General features: G+C 47.9%; 1 protein-coding gene across 6 annotated transcripts in view; it reads left to right on the top strand.

The window, feature by feature from the left end:
* The window catches only part of SPECC1 (sperm antigen with calponin homology and coiled-coil domains 1), a 271,543-nt gene extending 257,612 nt beyond the window's left edge, over window positions 1–13,931 (top strand). For all 6 annotated transcript variants that reach the window (XM_034647245.1, XM_011227029.3, XM_034647242.1 and 3 more), the window contains 2 exons: window positions 1,723–1,782; window positions 10,861–13,931. In XM_034647245.1, the coding sequence (XP_034503136.1) occupies window positions 1,723–1,782; window positions 10,861–10,950 (150 nt within the window). In that variant the 3' untranslated portion in view covers window positions 10,951–13,931. The remainder of the gene's footprint in view (window positions 1–1,722; window positions 1,783–10,860) is intronic.
* The last annotated feature ends 8,664 nt before the right edge of the window (window positions 13,932–22,595 follow it).

Raw genomic sequence — 22,595 nt, 5'->3', positions numbered from 1 at the left:
GTTACGGTCAGTGGAAGCTTTGGGCATTTTTTTTTTTTTTCAGTAGAAAGCGTATTTATCTGTCAGTCCGCGAAACTCCCGCATAGGCTACTGAGATTCGGGTGATAGAGCGGAGTGTTTTCATGTCAGTGTCTGAAACAAAATTTTAACGCGAGAGAGAAATTCTGGACTTGGGATGCTTTCTGCTGTCAGTTTTAAGTGAGATGTGCTGCCAGGGGGGCCAGTGGCAGAGATCTCTACCAGGGGCTTACACTGTCCTGGCTCTGGCCTGTGGGTTCCGCCATGGCCACACTCCCTCCTGCTCCCCGTAAATGGCAGCTTCGTCCCCCGGCCTTCTGGCGGGGGCCTGACACTGTTGCAGTGAGAGAATTAGATAACAGTGCTCGGTCCTAATAGTCTATGACAGTAGAAGTGTGAGAAAATGGACACTTACGCACTGTGGCTGGTGCAGCATTCTACTTATTTTCTTAAGTAGGCTCCATGCCCAGTGTGGGGCTTGAACTCACGACCCTGAGATTAAGAGTTGCTTGCTCCAGCTGAACCAGCCAGGCGTCCCCGGGTGTAGCATTTTAGAAAACAAGTTGGCATCGCATCAAATACCTTGACTTCTGGAGTAATGGTCGCCAGAAGTCTGGCTTACCAATCCCCTGCCCCCTCAAAACTAACCAAAAGGACTTTAAAATAAGCACCAAATAGGAGATTAGCTGCCGCAAGTTTGGACTCAATTAAAGGAAGCTAGGAGCCAACTTACAGCTCCCGTCTCAGCAGAACAGAGAGCAGTGTTTTGGAAACAAGCATAAGGTTTCCAATTCATGCCCATAAATTTCCCTTAATTTGGAGGAAGAGGGCTGGTGGCTTGGGCAAGATGACCACAGATCAACGGCTTTCCCAGGCCTCGACCACAGCCTGGGAGAAAACGTGTACAGCCTTGTCTTAGTGTTTTTTGTGACCTGGTACCTAGAGCAGAGAGTTGGCCTTGGTGTCAGGGCAGAGCCCTCCCCCTTCGGGAACCATATGTGCACCCGAGGACAGCGGGTGGAGGCCATGGGGAAATGGAAAAAGAAAATTATGTATAAAATCCAAGTGCGTAAAATCCAAATGCATAAAATCACAAAATTCTACTGGGGAACATAAAACATGATACTCACTTACAGGAACATGACTGTCTTGATTAAACTTAATATACCAAGCTAATTAAATTTTAATGTCATCCTAATGACTCTCAAATGAATTATGGAGGGGAGGAGCCATGATTGAGTGATTCTTAAGTTCATCCAGGTGAGGAAACAAGAGAACAGCCAGAGTCTCAGGAAGAAGCTACAAATTAGGCTAATTGTGGAACAGTGCCTTTAGAATTCTTGGGTGAAATGCTATATAGCACCATGATTAAACAACTCTCGAAACACAACAGAATGTGTATGTCATAAATCGTGACAAAGTAAAAAATAACTGAACTAACAGATATTTATCTTTGATAGTCAGGAATCGATCGGTAATGTCATTTTAATTATAACCTGTTGATCGTTTTCTTCCTTAGACTGAAACCCGTGTTTGCATATTTGACTTAAAATTTTAAGTGTTTTATAATCGTAGATCATCTATATGGGAGTGTCATTTCGTGTTCTTTCCCAGCAAAAGCTATATATTTTTATTTCTATTTTTATTTTTTTAAAAGCTATGTATTTTTAGTTGATAATTCCAGTCTCTGTCCTTTTAACCTAGAAAAGGAATCTCTTGTTGGCATTTGAAGCAGCCGAAAGTGTAGGCATCAAACCCAGCCTGGTAAGTATCCTATTTTATATCCTTGTGATACTTTATGCCATCTTCTAAACAATTTCTTACAGAACATTAAAATCCCTTGGCTAAAGATGTGTTACTCATGATCCGTAATATAAAAATATTCATGGGGCACCTGGGTGGCTCAGTTAATTCAGCATCTGACTCTTGATCTCAGCTCAGGTCTCAATCTCAGGGTTGTGAGTTCAAGCCCTGCATTGGGCTCTGCACTAGGTATGGAGCCTACTTAAAAAAAAAAAAAAAATATATATATATATATATATATACATATACACACATATATATGTTTTTTTAAATTTAGTTAGTCTAACCACATATAATTTAGAGTTTTTTTCGAAGATTTCATTGTGGATAAATTTCATTTCTGAAAGCACGGTAGACTGAATTATTAAAGCCCTGTTGTTCAAGTCACCTAGAAATCTGGATAAAATGTAATTATAAAAATATCAACACATAGTTGCAGTCTGAAGAAAGAATGGGAAATGGCCAGATGTCAGAAATTCAAAGAGAAGTGAAAACCAGAGCCACAAGGCGTAAACTGAGATTGTGCCCAAGGTCAGAAGTGGGTCTGGGAGTGCGGGTAGAGGGCTCATCATAAAAGGCTACCTAATGGGCATAGGTTTTATTTAGTACCCACACAGGAACAAGAGACAAGGCCCTGAGCTCCCATAAACAGAACAGTAGTACTGAGACCCTTGCACAAAACCCAAGCTCACAAAATGACGTTCTTCTTAGGGAAGGGGAAAATAGGAAACTCAACCTGCCCGTCGAGGGAAGTGATAAGGAAGCCTGGTCTCCACCTTAGATTTTTTTTGTGGCCAGAAAAAGGAGAATCTACAAGAAAAGAAAACTGGGCCAGATGAGGTTTGGAGTCCAAATTTATAATATCTGTGCTGCAAGGAGACCCTAGTTTATACCATCTGAGGCACAAAGCATCTGGGCTAGTAGTACAATGGCCACTGAGAACACATTCACAATCCAAAATGACTAAACACTCAAGAAAATGATCTAGTTGAGCTAGTCAGCAGATAGAGCAAACAAGAGGGTCATGTACCAGAACATGGGATAATAAAATAATAAGAAAGAGGGGCGCCTGGGGGGCTCAGTCATTAAGCGTCTGCCTTCGGCTCCGGGCGTGATCCCAGAGTCCTGGGATCGAGCCCCACATCGGGCTCCTCCGCTGGGAGCCTGCTTCTTCCTCTCCCACTCCCCCTGCCTGTGTTCCCTCTCTCGCTGGCTGTCTCTCTCTGTCTAATAAATAAATAAAATCTTTAAAATAAAATGAAATAATAAGAAAGAGACTACAGAAGGCTATGTTTAAACATATTAAAGAGATTTAAAAAGGGAATAAAAATCATAAGGAAAAAGTATGTACAATAAAAAAAGGATCTGGAAAAAGAATCAAATGAAACTTGTAGAAATAAAAATTAGGAGTAAAAAAACCCCAGTCTGGTTGAAAACCTGATTAGAGGGGCGCCTGGGTAGCACGGTTGTTAAGTGTCTGCCTTCAGCTCAGGGCGTGATCCCGGGGTCCTGGGATCGAGCCCCGCATCGGGCTCCTCCGCTGGAAGACCTGCTTCTTCCTCCCACTCCCCCTGCTTGTGTTCCCTCTCTCGCTGGCTGTCTCTCTGTCACATAAATAAATAAAATCTTTAAAAAAAAGAGAGAGAGAGAGAACTGCTGAGCTGGAAAAGAGAACTAAGGAGATAATCCAGAACATAAAATAGACATTTAAAAAGCAGAATATATAATGGAGGGATTTTATTATATGTATTCAAATTTAAGAAATGGGTGGGCACCTGGGTGGCTCAGTCTGTTGAGCATCCAACTCTTGATTTTGGCTCAGGTCATGATCTCAAGGTCGTGAGACCCCCTCTGCCCTTACTCCCCACCCCACTCATGCACATGTGTGCGTTCTCTCTCTCTCTCTCTCTCTCTCAAATAAATAAATAAAATCTTTTTAAAAAAAAGTCAAATTCAAGAAAGGGAAAACCCAACTAACAGTTGCTTAAACCATAAAGCTGTTAATTTTATTTTTTAATGAGAAGTCCAGAAGTAGTTTTAGGATTGGTTCACTGCTCAGTTATTATAATCAATCAGTCAATCAACCAACCCCAGATTGTGTCTTATCTACACTCTACCACCTTTAATCTGTTGGCTCTTTGTCCCCATGTCCTCTGGGGTTGAACATGGCTGCCAAGCTCCAGACATCACTCCCATCTGCTGGACAGAAAGGAGGGGGAACGGATAGAGCAAGTACCTCCTATCTTCCCTCTTTGATAAGGAAATCAACAGGCTTCCCAGAGTCCCTCCAGCTCATTAGCAGTACTGGGTTACGTGGCCACCCCAGCTGCAAGGGAGTTTGAGAAAGTAAGCAATTTATATTCTCCATTCTCTTTATCGGGAAGCCTACAAGGGATAGTGAGGTTGGGAATGACTATTAGATTAACCAACTAATAGTGTCTGTTGCAGAGCTTTAGAGAATGGAAGATAAAATCAGACAATTTCTAAGTCCCATGGCCAGTGGGAATTCCAGAAGAAGAGGAAAGAAAGAATGGGAGAGAGAATATTTGAAGAAATGGTGCCCGAAATTTTTCCAGAATTATGAAAGACCATAGATTCCTAATGAACCTCAAACAAGATGAATCATTACAAAATACCTATCTAGACACATCATAACAGAACTGCATAAAAAGTAAAGTGAAGACAGATAATCTATAAGTAATTTCTACTAACCGATAATAAAAAGACAGCTAAGTAGAAAATGACCAAAGGCTAGAATAGGCAAACCATGAATGGCTCATAAACATTTAAAAAGATGTTCAGTCTCATCAGTGATCGGAAAAACCCAAATGGAAGTCACAGTGAGACACAGCTCTGTAACCCTCAGAGGGTGTAGGGAATGTGAGAAATGAAAAAGCAAAAGAAAAGCTATCATAGAAGCATCAGTACCGTGAACAGTGTGACACCAATATGTTTAAAACAGAATGAGCAATTTTCTAAAGAAATGCAAATACATCTCTTCAAATACTAAATGTAAATATTTCTCCAACACTCACTCAAAACGGAATAGAACATTACCCATTAAAGAAACCGAATTTATTGTTTAAAAATGTCACGCAGGGGCGCCTGGGTGGCTCAGTCGTTAAGGGTCTGCCTTCGGCTCGGCATGATCCCAGGGTCCTGGGATTGACCCCCACATCAGGCTCCCTGCTCCGCTGGGAGCCTGCTTCTTCCTCTCCTACTCCCCCTGCGTCTTGCTGGCTGTCTCTCTCTCTCTGTCAAATAAATAAATAAAATCTAAAAAAAAAAAAATGTAGTCATGCACACAACAAATCCCTGTAAATCCAAAATCTGAGACTTTTAAGAAACAGACGTCCCTACCACAGAAATAAGAGGCTCGAGAATTTAGAAACGAGGTGACGTACCCATCTGGCCAAGATGGAATAAAACGAACCTGATTTATCTTCCCTTCTGAAACACTGAGCAGCTAACAAAAAACAACAGATAATTAACATAAGGAACCAAAGAAAAAATGAGAACTTGTTAGATGAGAGTATACACAGAATATGTTTTTCTTTGTAGTGTTACAGCTAACATTTGCTTCTTTTTTAATTTAAATTGTTCCCAATTTTTTTTTTTATCGGACGTAAGGCAGGAGTTAGTGAAAGCCAGGAATGCAATCATCTTGTTGAACTAATTGTCAGAACCAGCAGTTTCATTTTTACTGATGTCTGTGAGGAGATACTGACAAGCATAATAATTAATCCCAAAAGCATTTAGGGATGTTTGTGAGCAATTTTACTAGTTGGTGTCGTCAACAGTACAGGAACTTCCTATATTATGAAATTTGCTTTGTCGTAGCTTGATGGGGATTGAAAAATAGTTCTTAATTACACATGATACTTCTAAGATATATATAGTCACTATTGGCAGCCGTAATAACCCCAGGCCTTTGATCAAGGCCTATAGTGAGATCAGTGAGGGAAAAAAATTCACTTATAGGTGTAGACCCAAGTAAATATAGGTTTCTGGGTGTAGCATATTAGCAAGGATGAGGTTATTTTTTAAATGAAAGCTCGACCACGTTCTCCCAATTTGAGAACTCATTCCTCCTCAGCCACAGTGTGACAGAGAGGGTTAGCCCGCCATATCACAAGTGTGAGCAGCTCCTCACAGAAAGAATAGGTGAAAAAGAATAGGTGGCCTCACGGCCGTTACTGGAAGGGCAGCCAGCACGTGCGGACCCTCCGAGCGTATCCTGGTGAAGAGACAGCCCTCATGCTGAGTGACGCAGTCCGTGAGGGCGCTGCCTGCCGAGTAAGCCACCCAAACAGTCACCACACAGAGATGAGGACGGGGAGGTCTCTATGGCTCAGGGTTCCAGGAGGATGTCAAAATGATTCCTTAGGCATAACTCAGCCAGCTCCTCAGTATAAATTTCATGAAGGATACTTAAAGAATTAATTTGAGTTTAATAGTATGACAGATTTTTTTGTGTGTGTTTATTATGTGCCAGGCATTTTCTTTTTTTTTTTTTTTAAGATTTTATTTGTTTATTTAGAGAGAGCATGCGTGCATGCAAGCAGGGGGAGGGTGAGAGGGAGAGAGAGAGAGAGAGAGAAGCAGACTGCCCACGGAACACAGAGCCCAACATGGTACTCGATCTCGCAACCCTGAGATCATGACCTGAACTGAAATTAAGAGTCGGACGCTTAACCCACTGAGCCACCCAGGCGCCCTCAGGCATTTTCCACGTGTTGACTCATGGAGTCCTCTCAGGAGTCCTGTGAAGACGGATGCTCCTTACAGGTGGAGCACTGAGGCCAGTGCAGTTCCGTTAAGGTCACACACTAGTGAATAGCAAAGGCAAGAGTCAGGCAGGCAGGCCTTCTCCAGAGCCCAGGTCTTACCTCCTCCATGGCCGTGCATCCAGGACATCCATGCCCACCTTCTGGGCTCCTAACGCACAAGAGTACTATGTAGCTCACGGAGTGTTACATTGTAATTTATCCGATTATAGCACTTATCTCCATCCCCCAAAGACCATGAGCTCCCAAGGGCAGGAAACCTTATCTTTTTGTTCCAGTTATTTTTATTGTGGTAAAATAGATATAACATGATCTAAGCGTCTGTCACTTGGTCAATACCACACTGTCCTGATTCATACAACTTGGTAGATCATGAAATCAGGTCTTCCAACTTGATTCTTCTTAGAATTTGTTTGTCCCAGCACCTTTGCTTTATAAATTTTAGACTCACTTTGTCAATATCTACCTCCCAAAAGAGCTTGCAGGGATTTTGATTGGGATCGTGTTGTATCTATAGATCAGATTGAGAAGAATTGACATTTTGTCAATACTCAGTCTTTCTGATCCATGAACATGGAATACTGTCCTTTTATTTAGAGCTTCTTGATTTTTTCCATCAATGCTTGGTAATTTTTTGCATGTAGTGTTTTATAAACAAGTTTGCTGCATATAAATTCTTTTTAAAAATTTAATGTCATTTAAATGGTTTGGTTTGGTTTCATGTTTCAGTTGTTCATTGATGGTATTGTAATAGGAGAGCTATTGACTGAGATCTTGCTAAACTTGCATATTTGTTCCAATGGGTTTTGTGGTAGACTGGAGTTTTTCACATAGACAATCATATCATCTGCAAATAGAGATTTAATCCTGCCTTTCCAGTCTGTATGCTTTTTGTTTCTTTTTTCTTTTTTCTTTTTTTTTCTTGCCTTATTGCATTAGCTAGAACTTCTGTTACAGTGTTGCGTAGGAAAGGTGAGACAAGGCATCCTTGCCTTGTTCTTTTCTCCTGATCTTAATGGGAAAGTGTTCAGTCTCTCTCCATGAAGTATGAGGTCAACTTTTGGTTTTCATGTGTATCTTTTATTAGGTAAAAGAAATACCCTTCTATTTTTCTAGCTTTTGGGGAGTTTTTATCATGAATAGTTATTGAATTTTGTAAACAGGCATCCCTCATTTGTGTTTCACTGTATTGAGCTCCCCGGATACTGCATTTTTTTTCTTTTACAAACTGAAGGTTTGTGGGAGTCCTGCATCCAGCAAGTCTGTCGGCTCTGTTTTGCCAACAGCATGTGCACTCTTTGTGTCTCTGTATCACATTTTGGTAATTCTTGAAATTATTGTTTATAATTATATTATATTTATTATTATTATATTTGTGATGGTGATGACCTGTCATCAGTGATTACACCTTGCTGAAAGCTTAGATGATGATTAGCATTTTTTTTAGCAATAAAATATTTTTTATTTAAGGAATGTACATTTGACCTTTGAACAACACAGAGGTTGGGGGTACCAACCCCCCCCCAGGCCGTCAAAAATCTCTATAGCTTTTGACTCCCCAGAAGCTTTGCTAATGTCCTACTGTTGAGCAGAAGCCTTACTGATAATATAAACAATCAATTAACAAATATTTTGTGTGTTTTGTATATTACATACCGTATTCTTGAAGTGAGGTAGAGGAAAAATATGTTATTAAGAAAATCATAAGGAAGAGAAAATACATTTAAGTACCATACTGTATTTATCCAAAAAATCCACACATAAGTGGATCCACTCGGTTCAGACTTGTGTCGTGTGAGGGTCAAATGTACATTGTTGGGTTTTTCTTAGACATGGGCTGTTGCACACACATTAGGCCACAGTGTAGTGTAAACATAACTTCGTTGTACTGGAAACAAAAAATTCATTTGACTTGTTTATGCTGTGTTTGCTCTACTGTGGTGGTCTGGAACCGAACACACAAATATCTTCAAGGTATGTGTGTAAATGCTTTTTCTGCATCTGTCGATATGATCACAGGATTTTTCTTTTTTAGCCTGTTCATAATGAATGACACTGATGGATATTGAACCTGCCTTGCATGCCTGATGTGAACCCCACTTGATCATGATTCAGTTTGCTGATATTTGTTAAGGAGTTTTGTGTCTGTGTTCATGTGGGAAGTGGGTAGCTTTCTCGTCACATTTCTGTCTGGTTTGGTGTTAGGGCAACGCTGGCTCCACAGGATGAGTGAGGAAGTGTGCCTCCTCTTCTATTTCCTGGAAGAGAATGTGTGCAGTTGGTACTAATTCTTCCTTGAGTATTTGGCAGAATTTGCCAGTGAAACCAGCTGGGCCTGGTGCTTTCTATCTTGAAAGGTTTTCAGCTACTAATGCAGATAAATGTCACGCAGCCTCAGATTTTGGTTCACACAGCATACTCTCCCTTCCCCTGAAACGTGCTTCATTATTTCTTCCAACGTGTTGGAACGTGAGGTTGACAATGTACCGAAATAGTTTTAGTGTTATTATTGTCAGGTTCAGGCATGTGATGAGATAGTCTGAGTAGAGCTGTGAATATTGATCAGGACTTCTGTGTCCTGCGTCGGAAGACACATCCTTGCCGGTGATAGGCTGGTAATTCTTTAGCACAACCAAGAAGCAAAACTCGTAAAATGTATTTAGGCACTGTGGAAACAAAATAAGTGGCCAGTTACGGGTCTCATTTCTTTTTTTTTTTTTAAGATTTTATTTATTTATTCGACAGAGATAGAGACAGCCAGCGAGAGAGGGAACACAAGCAGGGGGAGTGGGAAAGGAAGAAGCAGGCTCATAGCAGAGGAGCCTGATGTGGGTCTTGATCCCATAACGCCGGGATCACGCCCTGAGCCAAAGGCAGACGCTTAACCGCTGTGCCACCCAGGCACCCCACGGGGCTCATTTCTGTCACCACCCAAGAACAGATGTGCTAAGTAAGCTCAGCCTTGCTTTTCCGCCCATCCCTGCGCCTGGCTTTACCTTGGAGTCCTTTCCTGCTGTTCTCTCATGACCACGAAAGAATCCAGATGCAATCCCAGAGTGATTTAATACGTTGAGCGGCAGACGTTTCAGGAACATTTGACCGGCTTCTTGACAGACCAGCCAGCCCTCCTGCCTGTCACTCTCTGGCTTCTACTGTCTCCTTGCTGATCGCCTATGAAACGAAGGGGGAAAGAACGACAACAACAAACATGAAATGGTCTAACACTGAATTCCAATAAGACAGTGGTTGCGGGTTCAGTTGGTTCAAGGCGTCTATGGTCAGTCCCGTTTTGTGGGACTTCATCTCAAGCCAGGAATCCAACAACACCCCACAGAGATGCTTTCCGCCAAGTCTGTAACGTGAAGAAGTAAACACAGACTACACGTCGCACTAGATGTCATGTGGGGTGGCCGTTCTTGGACTGTGCGCCTCGGCCACCATGACAGCCAGCGACACGGCACAGCAGCATGTGAAATCGTGTATGGAAAACGATGAGTGAAAAAGCACAGAGGGCGCCCAGGTGGCTCAGTCAGTTGATTGTCCGACTCTTGATTTCAGCTCAGGTCATGATCTCAGGGTCGAGAGGCTTGAGATTCCCTCTCTCCCTCTGCCCCTCCCACCACCCCCCTTAAAAAATATAATAAAATAAAGGCACAGAGCACACGATAGTACGTCCACGTGATGGAAGTGTGGGAGAACATAGGTGTACGTTCCAACAGAACTTAGAAAAGTGGAACTCATTCTCTGATAATGGAATGATGGATGACTTTCTCTTTACAAAACTTTTTTTAATGCTGTCATGTTATTAAGATGCAAGGGGCAGGAAGTCATGTCTAATGTGTTTCAAAGGGGACAGTATCTTGGGGCGCCCGAGTGGCGCAGTTAAGCATCTGCCTTCAGCTGGGTTGCGATCCTGGCATCCTGGCATCGAGTCCTGCATCGGGCTCCCTGCTAGGCGGGGAGTCTGCTTCTCCCTCTGCCCCTCCCCCTCCTCATGCTCTCTTTCTCTCTCAAATAAATCTTAAAAAAAATTTTTTTAAAGGGGCGGTATCTCCTGATTAAGTAGGAATAAAACACTTTTCTTTTTCACTAATCACATTTAACAGCACTTTGGTGTTGCCTGCACCTTCTGTCCCAGCAGGTGGAAGAGGGCTTCTAGGCAGCAGGAGCCCCAACCTGGATCTGAGCCCCATCGTGGGAAGGGGGTGGGAGGTCGTGGCGTCCCAGCGTGACCTCTTCTTTTCTCCCGCAGGAGCTCAGTGAGATGCTGTACACGGACCGGCCCGACTGGCAGAGCGTGATGCAGTACGTCGCCCAGATCTACAAGTACTTCGAGACGTAGAGCCCGACGGCCCGAGAGCCGCTGTCTGCCGAGGCCTGCAGCTGGTCCTCGAAGCACCTGGTCACTTTCCGCAGGCCCCGCTCCATCCACCGCCCACAGCGCTCCACTGGGGGGGACTAGCACGCAAATAAGAAGCCGAGCTGGGTTCCGCCATGCATCCATCCGCTTTAAATCCAGATGCATTTGGAGCGTGGGCTGGGAAGCTCTGCTCCCCCACGGGCCTCCCTCCTCCCAGTCCCGGCTCCCTCCAGGAGAACCCACTAGGACATCTCTGGTCATGCAGTGCAACTTCCCCCATGAGCTGCCGAGATCCACCACAAACAGCACTTCCAAAGCAATCATCTTTTCACTAAAAACCCAGGCTTCTGCCTTTAGAAAAACTCTGCCCCAGCCCCCACCCACCCCCTCCAAAAAAGAAACACCCCACAAAACACGAAAAGACACACATTCCGCTCACGCGCTGCCTGGAAACCCTGAGCCCTGCCTTTTTGGGAAATGTGCTTGCGAGCTAGATAACAGTTGGGACCCCTAGAACGTGATCCCACTGTTTAGATCTTGCTGTCACTTACTGTAGAATCTTTGGATGGAAGAGAAGTGTGAGAGTACAGAGCAGCCGCGGGGTGGGTGGCTGCAGAGTCCCCGTGGGGTGGCCCACAGACAGAAGTGTGCGTCTGTGCGCTCTCACGGGCTCACACTCAGAGCTCCCATGCTGCAAGGGAGACGTCAGCCCCTGTCGCCCCCTCCCTTTGCGTGTCCTCGTCGTCCCCCGCCCCCATTCCCATTCCCGTTCACGCCCTCACACGTTCGTCCCCATGCAGAACGCTCCTCGCGTGCCCACCCAGGTCTTCGTGTGTTTGCACACACAGGCCCAAGAGGTGTGTGTGTCTGGAGAGACGGGGCAGACAGCAAATGTTCACACTATTTCAACTCCGGACTTGGTTTTTAGCACCTCATCAGGCCCTTCACTTTTGCAGCCGAAGCAAAGCCCTGAGGGGTGGGCAGAGATGGCTCCTTCCCTTCGAGCTCCCCCAGGAGCAGGGGCGTGGGGGTGGGCTCGGGAGTGCAGGTGGGCGCCCTGGGCGGGAATCAGAGGATCTGGAACAGCGGGGGCAGGGGATCCACTCTGTGTATTTTCAGAGTTCCCCTGACAACCGCCCGAGAGAAAGAGAGAGAGAGCGAGAGAACGCCTTTGATCTCGCTTCCCAGGGCCGGGCCGGGCCATGAGCAAGGTTGCTGCTGGGCGCTTTGGCAAGGGTGACCCCCTCGGTGGCTCCTGTGTCTTCACCTGGAAGGCAGAGGGACAGTCTGAGCAAATTTAATTTACCCCTTCCTGATGCACAAATGGAAGGGACTCCTTGTGTTGCCTCACGCATCTGTCCTCTGTTGACATAACTGATGCATTTTCATTACCCCGGAACTTCTGCCTTGCTCTCCAGGGCAGGGGCGGGAAGGTAATATCCCGAGTCGCTGGGTCGAGCGGTAGGGTTGTCGTGTTTAATCTGGGATTACTGCAGGGTCTGTGTGGGAGGCAACTGAGGTTCTTGGGACACATGGAGGGGGTGCTTAACATTATTGGTGCCCTGTTTGTAGTGATTACTGTAAATGAGCCCAATGATCCGGTTCTGGGCCAGGCCGCGTCTCTGCAGTGGTGCTGCTGCTCTTTTCCCTCCCCCCACGCTTGGAGCCTGCTCCCTTTAGGTGAAAAAGAAGGGAAAAATGTCATGTAAAAGAAAGGCCATGTACGATTTATTTTTATAACTGAAAGAAGCTCCTTGACTACCATTTTCTTTGCCAGTGGTCATGTTTCTAGAAGGGGAAGGGTGTGTCCTGCTCATAGGAACACAGGTGGTGTTGGGGGCCCATCTGGCCCTGCAGGGACCAGGCCTTCCAGCACTTGCGGGGCCTGAGTCGGGGGGGGGGGGGACACTGTCCCTGCCCCGGGGTTTGGGCCACAGGATGGGGTTTTTAGACCCATTTTTAGCCGGAGCGTTCCGAGCACAAGGTGAACGTGGGAAGCAAGGTCGTGTCAGCCAATTGTACTATTTCCAGTTTTCTGTCCCGAGGCTTGCAATAGCCACTTGTGTTCTCATCTTCCTTCAGCCGCTAGTCATTTAAAGTCACATGGTGGTTCTGCAGATTTCTCCCCCCACCCCCCGCCTTTTTTTAAAATGCATTGTTCTAGAAAAGACAGGTGCAAAATGCAAGACCCAGAAGAGTGTGGTTTTTTAAAGACCTAGAGAGATGTGTGTGGTTTTCTTCGTTGTGAGATCTTTCATGGATGGGAGCTGTGTTGCCTGAGGGTTAGCGCCCCAGCCCCTGCTCCCTGGGGTTTGCGTTCTGAGGAACCCGGCAAACGCCCACTTGTCTCCTCCCAGTCCCTTCTGACTTCAGAAATGAGGTTAGTCTCTGGTTTTCGTTCTTCATTCAGCTGTTGATTTGGAGCTTTTGTTAAGACCATCCGAAGCATCCCAAAGCCATTAGCCATCTGGCGGTGACAGTATCTGCAGGTTCTCTTCCCCCAGACACCCCGGGCCGTGTCTCTGAAGCTCCCCCTCCCACTCCCCCATCGGGGCAGGGCGGGCATCTCACTGGCCTGTGGAAGGAGAGGACTCGGGCCCTTCTCGCCACACCCCAGCTTGCCTGCCCTTTGGGGATGAACCCCTGAGATCGTGCGGTAAGAGATCTAGAGCCTAGCTCCCTTAAGAAGTATTTTTTAATATCTCCTTCACCCAGGCTTCCTGGGTGTTTCACTTTCCTTGACCCAGCTTAGACTTTGGCTAAGTCTAGACCGTCCTCCGTAGCTCGCTGATTTTAACTACGTTAGTCGGATGCCGTTGATACATCCGTGGCCTCGTTTCTACAAAGAGCACACCCAGCACCATCAGGCCGTGACACGCCGACATGGATGTATTGACTGTGAACATGGCAGCGAATGGTGTATGACTGTGGAATATTTCTAATAAATCTATTTTGTTTCGGTCTGATGGTGAATTTTTCCCGGTGACATTTGCTGTTCCTCTTTTGTCGAAATGCCTAAGCCTCCGTTCCAACTAGCACTTTCTTGGCTTCTGTTCCTTGTTGGGCTGTGGTCCCCACCGAGCTGCTCTTGCCAGCGTTACCGGAAGTTACCAGAAAGGACTGGAGTCCCGATGGCTTTTCTACCTCCTCGCATTCACGGCCCTCTTGCTGGGACTGCGGTCCCTTGGGCGAGTGACCCTTGAGGACCGACACAGGGTGCTGCAGAGCTGTGCAGGCGAGCCTGGTGTGAACCTGGTACCAGGCCTGGAAACCACAGGCCAGGATGGCGCAAGGTTGAAGAGGCATAGTTCATATGGACTCTAACAGACTCGGGATGCCCGCTGCGTTCAGAGCCTGGTGCTTCCGGCATCGTGGGAGGCCACGGCTCCCTGGTGTCCTAGTGGCCAGCGCCACTCACGGGATGGAGAAGGGAGGCTGCCCCCCCTCGGCCCGAGAATCTTCGCTTCTCCCTCCTCCCAGGGGATTTCCACTGTCAGGCCTTTGTCGGGCCTTTGTCTCCAGAGGGACCCTCCTGTCTTCTGAGAATTGCGGTCTCTGGGAAGGGCTGCCACGGCGCCTTTTCCTCCGTGGGGTCTCAGGCACTGGGAGAAGGTACCAGATCCAACAGCTGATTACCCGCAGCCACCTTCAGTCGCTCGGTCTGCGTGCATACACACACGTGTGTACACACACACACACACACACACACACAAAGCATTAGACAGATGGCCGGCGTCAGGGGGTTCCCATTCTGGGAGCCTGGACCCCTCTTGTGAAGGAAGCACATCCCCCCAACATTCACGTCCTGTGCATTGACCCGGGTTGTGTGGAGTCACACAGTCGGTGGCCGGGGGCGGGGGTGCCCTGTGGCCGTGGGGACTGGGAACTGCAGGCTGCGAGGCCTCGGCCCACCCTGGGCCCCCCTGGTGCATAGTCGGCCCCCTTCTCTGCTTCCGATGCTTCTGCTGTCCCTCTGTCCCTCTTCCCTCAGCCCCCTGAAGGCAGAGCCACAACCTTCTTTGCTCATGACGCCTCAGTCTCCCGCGTAATTACTGCAGGATAAGTCACTTTTGATCCATTGGTGGAAACATCCAGCTACCACGAGCTCTCGTATTTGGAATTCCTCCTTGAGCTCTGCCTAGATGCCTCAGCACCCAGCTGGGTTTCAGTACTGCGGCTGGTCACGCACAGTCCTTTCCAGCACTTTTCAACATGATGGTAAAAATCCCAGAACTACAAATGGAAAGACCCTGGGGAGAAACATGAAACCTTACCGAAGACCTTGGTCATTTTCCCTTCTTTCTTTGCTAGGCTCGCGTCCATTTGTGTAGCTGACACCACATGTTTCCAAGCAGAATCTAGCCTCCCCAACTCTTTAAATGAATGCAATCTAACTTAACCCACCTGCCCTACCAAAACCTCAGTGAGATGGTTCTAGATGATTAAAAATAAGCCATAAAAAGATCTGGCCTGGACATCTTGCAGGGTTGGCCACAGAGCCCCGTGGCCACTCCCACTTGTCCATCTGGGTTGCTATTTATACCACTCCTTAAACGTGTCATTACCCTTGTATCAGAAAAACGGAGCAAAACAGAAAATGGGCCATGGGAAAAGTTAGCCACACAGCTGTCCTGTACCACTGCACATGACCTCACAAGGCATGGCCGCCTTTTGAAAAGCCTTGTCCTAGAAGACCCATCCTGTCAGAGAAGGAACCTTGCCTGATAGGATGCGTCAAGGGCAGGACCAAGGCAGACTATCAGACGTCCTTGGGCCACGAGGACCAGTTGCCAGGAACAGTCCTAGGCGGACCATCCCAGACGCAGGGATGCTCGTGGCTGAAGAAGATGAGACATGCTCAGTTCCGGAAAGGCATTTCAAACTCACATCTAACTCCCACAAAGTCTACCACGTATGTTTGGGGGGGAAAAATAAGGTTGGGAAAAAAAAAGTGTGACTCTTGCCACCTACCATTCCAGTCAATGATCGTGTGGCCCAGAGCAAGCATGAGGCATGGGACGGGTGTCATTCCCTTCGACTGTCTCGGTTCCTGTGAGCCTCCCCTTGTGGGGGTGTCGCAGGACAGAATGCGACTTCAGTGTCCTAAGCTGTCTTCGCTTGCCTGCTTGTTTGTTTTGGATACAGTAGGACCCCTAACAAGCCAAGGGCTTCAGCTGATGCTCATCCCATCCCTGGAGGAAAACTTGACCGTGTTGGGCTCATTGGAGAGAGAGAATTTGTAGATGTTCAAGATGGGATCTTCTCAAGGGTAACTTTGACAAAAAGAGATTTCCAACTTCTTTTTTTGTTTTATTTAAGTTTTTATTTGTTTATTTTTTTAGTAACCTCTACACCCAACACGGGGCTCAAACTCACAACCCCGAGACCAAGAGTCGCATGCTCTTCCAACTGAGCCGGCTGGGCACTCCTGAGATTTCCAGCTTCTCTGCTGACTTCAGATCCTAACTCCTTAAAGAGAGGCCCCTCTCAAATTCAGGTCTGTCAGGCCCCAAGGAAGCACTTACTTTGTGTCTGGCGCCCACTTAAGGCCGGGGTCAAAGTCCTACCATGCCTCTGCTGCACAATCGTATTAGTTTCCAATTGCTGCTGTAACAAAACACCACAAACTTTGTGGCCATTTTTCTCTCCACCACCATCTTGTGCATCCTCACATTAACAAGCAGTGAAATCCTTTTGTATTTCCTAATTATAATTACCAACCTGGAGAATCAGATTGGCCTACCACTGGGCCTCCTCATCCTGCTTTTCGGGCCCTGGTTTTCACACCGGATCCTTTCACAGGTCACTAACCAGCCAGTAGTTAGCTGCCCTTGTACAATTGCCTGTCCCTGGCTAATCAGTGGGGGGCGGGCGTCCCGTGGGACCTGCTTAAGAATAAGCCAATCCTCTTGCCACTGAGAGCTGTCTCCCTCCAAATGCCGTGGTGAGTGGGACGGCGGGGTGCTGGCATGCTGATTCAATGGGCTCGGGACACCAGTGAGGGAAGTAAATACCAGGCCATCTTGCCAAGAGGAAACTGAGGCACAGAAGGTTAAATAATTTGCCTGAGATAACTCAGCTAGGAGAAGTGTAAGAATTTGAACGCAAGCAGTCAGCCCCAAAGCCTCTATTTCCAACTTTCATTTGAGCCTCTCCCATGGGGAAGGAGGAGCGTCCTGGGGAGCCTTGCCCCTCAGGGTGATGCTGTTTAGTGCACGTGCTGTGATTTATTATTTGAAAAGCAGCGAAATAGTTCCTGTCCCGTGAAGTTTAGAAATCAGCTCCTGCATCGAGACCTCAAATGCGTCCTAGCCAAAGGGAGTTCACACATATATTTTTTTGATGGCGGACTAAACAAGGATCCCCACATTTATGTTCCGGAACATCCGCATTTAAAGACAGGTCAAAAGCCTTTCCCAGAACCCACCGCCAACCCCCTCGGGTTCTATCCCATTGGCCAAAATTGTGTCTCCTGCCCCTGCCCAATCTGCCACTGGCAAAAGGGAACAGAGTGGTCTCCTGTGACTGGTCCTGGGAGTGGAGGAGGTCCCCCTCCTTGACTCAGGGCACCCCACAGCTGAACAAAATTAGAGTTCGGTGAGCCTGGAATATTGGGGGTCACTGAGTGGGCACCACACATGCCAACATCATTGCACGAGTGGTCCTCAAGGGGGCGTCCCTGGTGGGGATAGTGATACCTTTTGGCACCTTCGATCCTCAAGGGATGTGTCCTCAGGGTTCCCTCAGAGCAGCCTACCTGGAAGCAGGTAAGTGTGAGTGACAGCCACGTCCACCGGGCAAGCTTTGAACTTGCACGGGAACGTCCCCTCTGTCCTCACAACCGCCCAGGAAGTGGGGGTCACCTTCAAAGGCACCCAGAGGGGCTGGGCACCTGACGGGGCCAAAATGCTGACACCAGGTTGACCTGAGACCCACCAGGGCCCTTAGGCCCTGTGCCCTGCCAACACCTCAGACGGTAGAAGTAAGATGCCTTACGAGTGGTACGGGGGTGCCCAGCGTGAAATGGCTCCCACTGACAAGGGACCCCCTCGCATGGTGGCAGCTGGAGGGGCCTGCCCTGGGCAGCAGCTCTGCACTGGGACCCAGGGCACCCTGCCTTGCTTGGCCCGCACTGGCGGCCTATAGCAGGATCTCCATTTCTAGAAGGACCTTCCCCAGAGGCCGGTGCTGACAGGGGTATGTCCTTATTTGGGGGTTGCTTTGCTCTTTTCCACAGGAATCGGAAAGAAGGCCGCAACTGGGGACGTGGGTGGGCTCTGGCAGCTGTCCAGCATCCTGGAGCTCCTGCACTGAATCCTTTCCGTCCCCCTCTTGGTGACTGTTTGTCCTTGAGTCCAGGAGAGAAGGAGGGAGATATGTGTGTGCAGATGTGCAATGAGCCACTGCCACCACCTTTCGGTACCCTCTGTTCTCAGGCAGTAGGGCTCCCAGCGCCCCCATTACCCAGGCCGAGGGTCAGGCCTCAACCCCAGTGCGACTCTGCCTCCCACCACCACGTCCCCCACACCACCCACATCCCCTGGGATTCCTGGATTCCTCCTCCTTAGTCTCCTCTGGGTGGGTCACCTTTCTCCCTCCACTTCCGGTCCCTTAAAAGTCTTAGCTTAACCCTGTCCGCAGGTGGGGAGTTGGAGCCTTACGATGCTTCTTCTTTGCCCTCACCAGCAGGGAAGTGAGGCCCGGGGCATCTCGGGGCTGCGAGGCCTTCAACAGAATTTCTTCCGCCAGGCCCCAGGGAAGGGCTGGGGCGGCCTGCTCTGTAGGCTGACTAGGGTCACCAGATAAAACACAGGACGCCCTGTGAAGTTGGCATTTCAGTTAAATACGGGATAACTTTTTAGCGTCAAGTACCCCTGTAATATGTACGCCGGGCTTATGTGTTTAAAATACGTGTTGTTCACCTGAAATTCTCACTCTGCTTGCTGGCTTGCTTTTTTCTTTCTTTTTTTTTTTCTTTCAAGATTTTATTTATTTATTTGACAGAGAGAGGGAGAAAGAGAGCATAAGCAGGGAGAGCAGCAGACAGAGGGAGGAGGAGACCCCCCCCCCCCACACTCTGAACAGGGAGCCAAACGTGGGACTCCATCCCAGGACCCTGGGATCCTGACCTGAGCTGAAGACAGCCGCTTAACCGACTGAGCCAGCCAGGTGCCCCTAGGATCTGGCATCTTTATTTGCTCCCTGCTGCCTGGAGGAGCTCACCCAAACTCTCCTACCACCCTGAGTGAACCAAACCACGCGGGGCCCTAGTCCGCCATCAGCGCCTGGCCCCTGTCCCTTCCTGGTCTTCACTGCGAAGATTCGTTCCTGCTCTGCTCTCTGAGCTGCTCCCGCAGGCGTGGAGCTAACTGGTGGCTATGAACACATGCATTTCAGGGCGTGTGGCTTTCCCACCTGCTTCTCCTCCTCCCCGGGAAGGAAAATGCACTGTCCCATCATGCAGCCACAGTAGATCCTTGGAGGTGTCTTTTTTTTAAATGCCCAGTGGCCCATTGCTGGCCACATCCAGACTCCGTTTGGATTGTCTGACCCAGCTTGTCCAGCCAAAGCCTTGGACGACGCACCTCTCAGGGCCAGGGCAGTCAGTTGAAGGATCTCTGCCTCCGCCCTCTGCCTGTCTGACTCCTGCTTGCCCTATGGTCCCCTGAATAAGGTAAGACTGCCTTTGAGAAGCATTCCCTTGATCCACACCCTGCCCAGATTAAATCACGTCCCCCTGAAATAACCTCTCCATGCAGTCTTCACTTTTCTTCCAGGGCCGCTGTCAGATGGTACAGCGAATCCGGCCATGGGTGTCGTTTTGGGGTTCATGTCTGTCCCCACCCCCATAGACTACAAGCTATCCCAGGGCAGGCACCTGGCTTTGGTCTGCTGCTATGTCTTTGCAAGAAGTGAGGGCCTGGGAGCCCCATGGCAGGCACACTGGAGGGACTGGGAGGGTCAGGAGGCCGGTAAGGGGCCATCAGGTATGGCAGGGGAAAGGCGGGGGGTAAGAAGGGAAGGCAGGTCTTCGTGGGGTAGGGGTGGGAGCCAGGAGGAGGCAGTGGCAGCTAGCTGGACATACGGGAAGGGAAAGACCCAGTTTCTCCAGCCACCTTTTGTAAAGCCCTATCTTCATGAAGGGATCGGGTGGATTTGTTTAGACAAGATCGGATGTTTTTCCAGTGCCAGGATATTTGCAATGAGTCTGAGCTTGAAATCCTTTAAGCCAGAGTTTTAGGCCTCTTCCCATAGACCCAGGCGCACCCAAACAGCCCGCGGGGGTCTCAGAGCTGAGCTTGAGGCTGCGCCCTGCAAGACTCTAGAGGTCTTTTATTTTGAAGGCTTACATGTCTTATTTGAAGTCTTCAAAATGTTCAGAATTCCATATTCCCTTCATAACCTCATCCACAATAGTTGAATAGAAAAATGGTGCCTTTCCCCATAAAGAACTTTGAGTGAATTTAACCCGCCGGGAAGGTTCATCGTCTCATCGTGGAGATATGCCCCGTGGTGCTGAGAACCCAGACAGGCCTGACCCCTCAGAGGACGGCAGACCAGCTGGAGAAGCACCAGGCTGAAAGGGTGACTCACACATTGTGTCAAGGGCATCTGGGAAGAGAAAATCAGGTGGTGTGGTTATAACTGGCCTCAGAGCCCCCCTCGACACGTTTCTAGAAAGGTTCTCGCTCTGGAACCGTTCGTACACGGCAATATGGGAAGCCAACGCTGGGCTCCAAGAATGTGTGCTGGCCTTCCTCTCCCAGACTGAGTCAGCCAGGAATCCACAAGAAGGTCATTGTCCACGTCCACAGGCCACGGAGGATTCCCCCCCTGCTTCCTACAGTCTGCAAGACAATGGAACCTTGTTTCCCAGCAGAGAGCAGGCAAGTAGAGCCAGGGGATTTGGCAAATCTGGATCGGACCTGGCATCAAGCATCTATCTTCTAGGTCCTGTTCACGAGTTAAAGCAACAGGCGGCCCGTCATCACCTTGCAGGCCTTGAGCGTGTCCTACAACAGCAGAGAGGCAGTGGGGTCTCCGCTGCGAGGAAGGGGCTACTGGTGAGTGACTTTGAGGCACGTTACCCTCGTCATCACCATCTCCTTTGAAATGGAAGTCCTCCTGCCACAAAACCAGAAGCCGGAAGATCCATTTCCTAGAGTTGTGCAGATGTTAGTATTTTCAAGTGACAGTTGTTATGAAAATCGGTGTTTGGTACAGAAGATATCAAAAAGCACAAAGAAAATAAAAATCTCTTGGCGTCATAGTAAAAACGTTTTACCGAAATTAACATCTTTTCAGTATTTTGCCGGTGTGCTGGTGCACTGGTGTATCGGTTAGGGTTAAGTTAAGCTGCAGGACCTGAAAAATACTACGTCACAAAAGATAAAAAGCTGACTTATTTCTCACACACACACACACAAAAGAAGTCCAGAGGTAGAAAGTCCAAAGATGTTAGAGTCATAAAATGATCAGGGACTCAGGCTCCTTTCCACACTGACATCCCTGAGTGGGTGGCATTTGTCCTCATGATCTAAAATGGTTGTCAGAGTTCCAGCCATCACAGCTGTGTTCCAGGTGACAGGATTAAGGAAGACTTGCCCTGTCCCTCTGAAGTCTTTCTAGAAAACCTATGTAACACGTTTATTTCATCAGGCAGAATTTAGTCCCATGGCTATACCTAGTTGCAAAGGAGGCTGGGAAATGTAGTCTTTTAGCTAAAAACTGGGGCTCTGTTACTAAAAGGAAGGGAAGAATCAACATTGTGTGGGCCCCTAGAATCCTCTGTGACCATGTATATTCTTTTGCATCTTAAAGTTTAAGTCTTTGAATAGGTTCAAAAATTTAGTTTTGGGGCGCCTGGGTGGCACAGCGGTTAAGCGTCTGCCTTCGTCTCAGGGCGTGATCCCGGCGTTATGGGATTGAGCCCCACATCAGGCTCTTCTGCTATGAGCCTGCTTCTTCCTCTCCCACTCCCCCTGCTTGTGTTCCCTCTCTCGCTGGCTGTCTCTATCTCTGTTGAATAAATAAATAAAATCTTCAAAAAAAAAATTTAGTTTTACTTGGCTTCAAAAATAAAAAATTACGAAAAGATGGAACGGGGGAAAATCCCCCAACTACTCAGTCTCTCCTCCCCTCTCCATACAAGCGTGCACCGATACTCATGTTATCAGTTATTTTGTGTTCCTTTCCAGAGTGTCACGCATGCACAGGCAAATGGGAATATTATTACATCTCCCCACCCCCACGCCCCACCCCTGCTTTTAACCCGAAAAGTGCATGCTGGGTACATTGTTCGGTATCTCGCTTTTTCTTTCCCCTTCGCAATGTATCTGGAGACATTTTCCTATTGATACACAAAGGGCACTTCTCACTCTGTTTCTGCTGTCTGGTACTCCTCTGTACTCGGGCAGCATAAATTATTTACCTAGCCCCCAAAGGAGTGGCCCTATGATCTAGCCTCCAAACCGAGACACTTTTGAGAGTGAAAAGTGGGGGTCTCTATTATTAATTATATAGAAGCCAAGGTGTAAACTCTCCCAAGCGAACTGGGAGCTAGGGCCCCCACAGGTGATGAATATCAGGGTTGTCTCCAGCCTCTTGCAACTAATTACAACGATGCT

The sequence above is a fragment of the Ailuropoda melanoleuca genome, chromosome 17, assembly GCF_002007445.2.
Source record: "Ailuropoda melanoleuca isolate Jingjing chromosome 17, ASM200744v2, whole genome shotgun sequence".
Taxonomy (NCBI): Eukaryota; Metazoa; Chordata; class Mammalia; order Carnivora; family Ursidae; genus Ailuropoda; species Ailuropoda melanoleuca.
The sequence above is the reverse complement of the archived record's forward strand: the minus strand, read 5'-3'. Positions and strand labels throughout refer to the sequence as shown.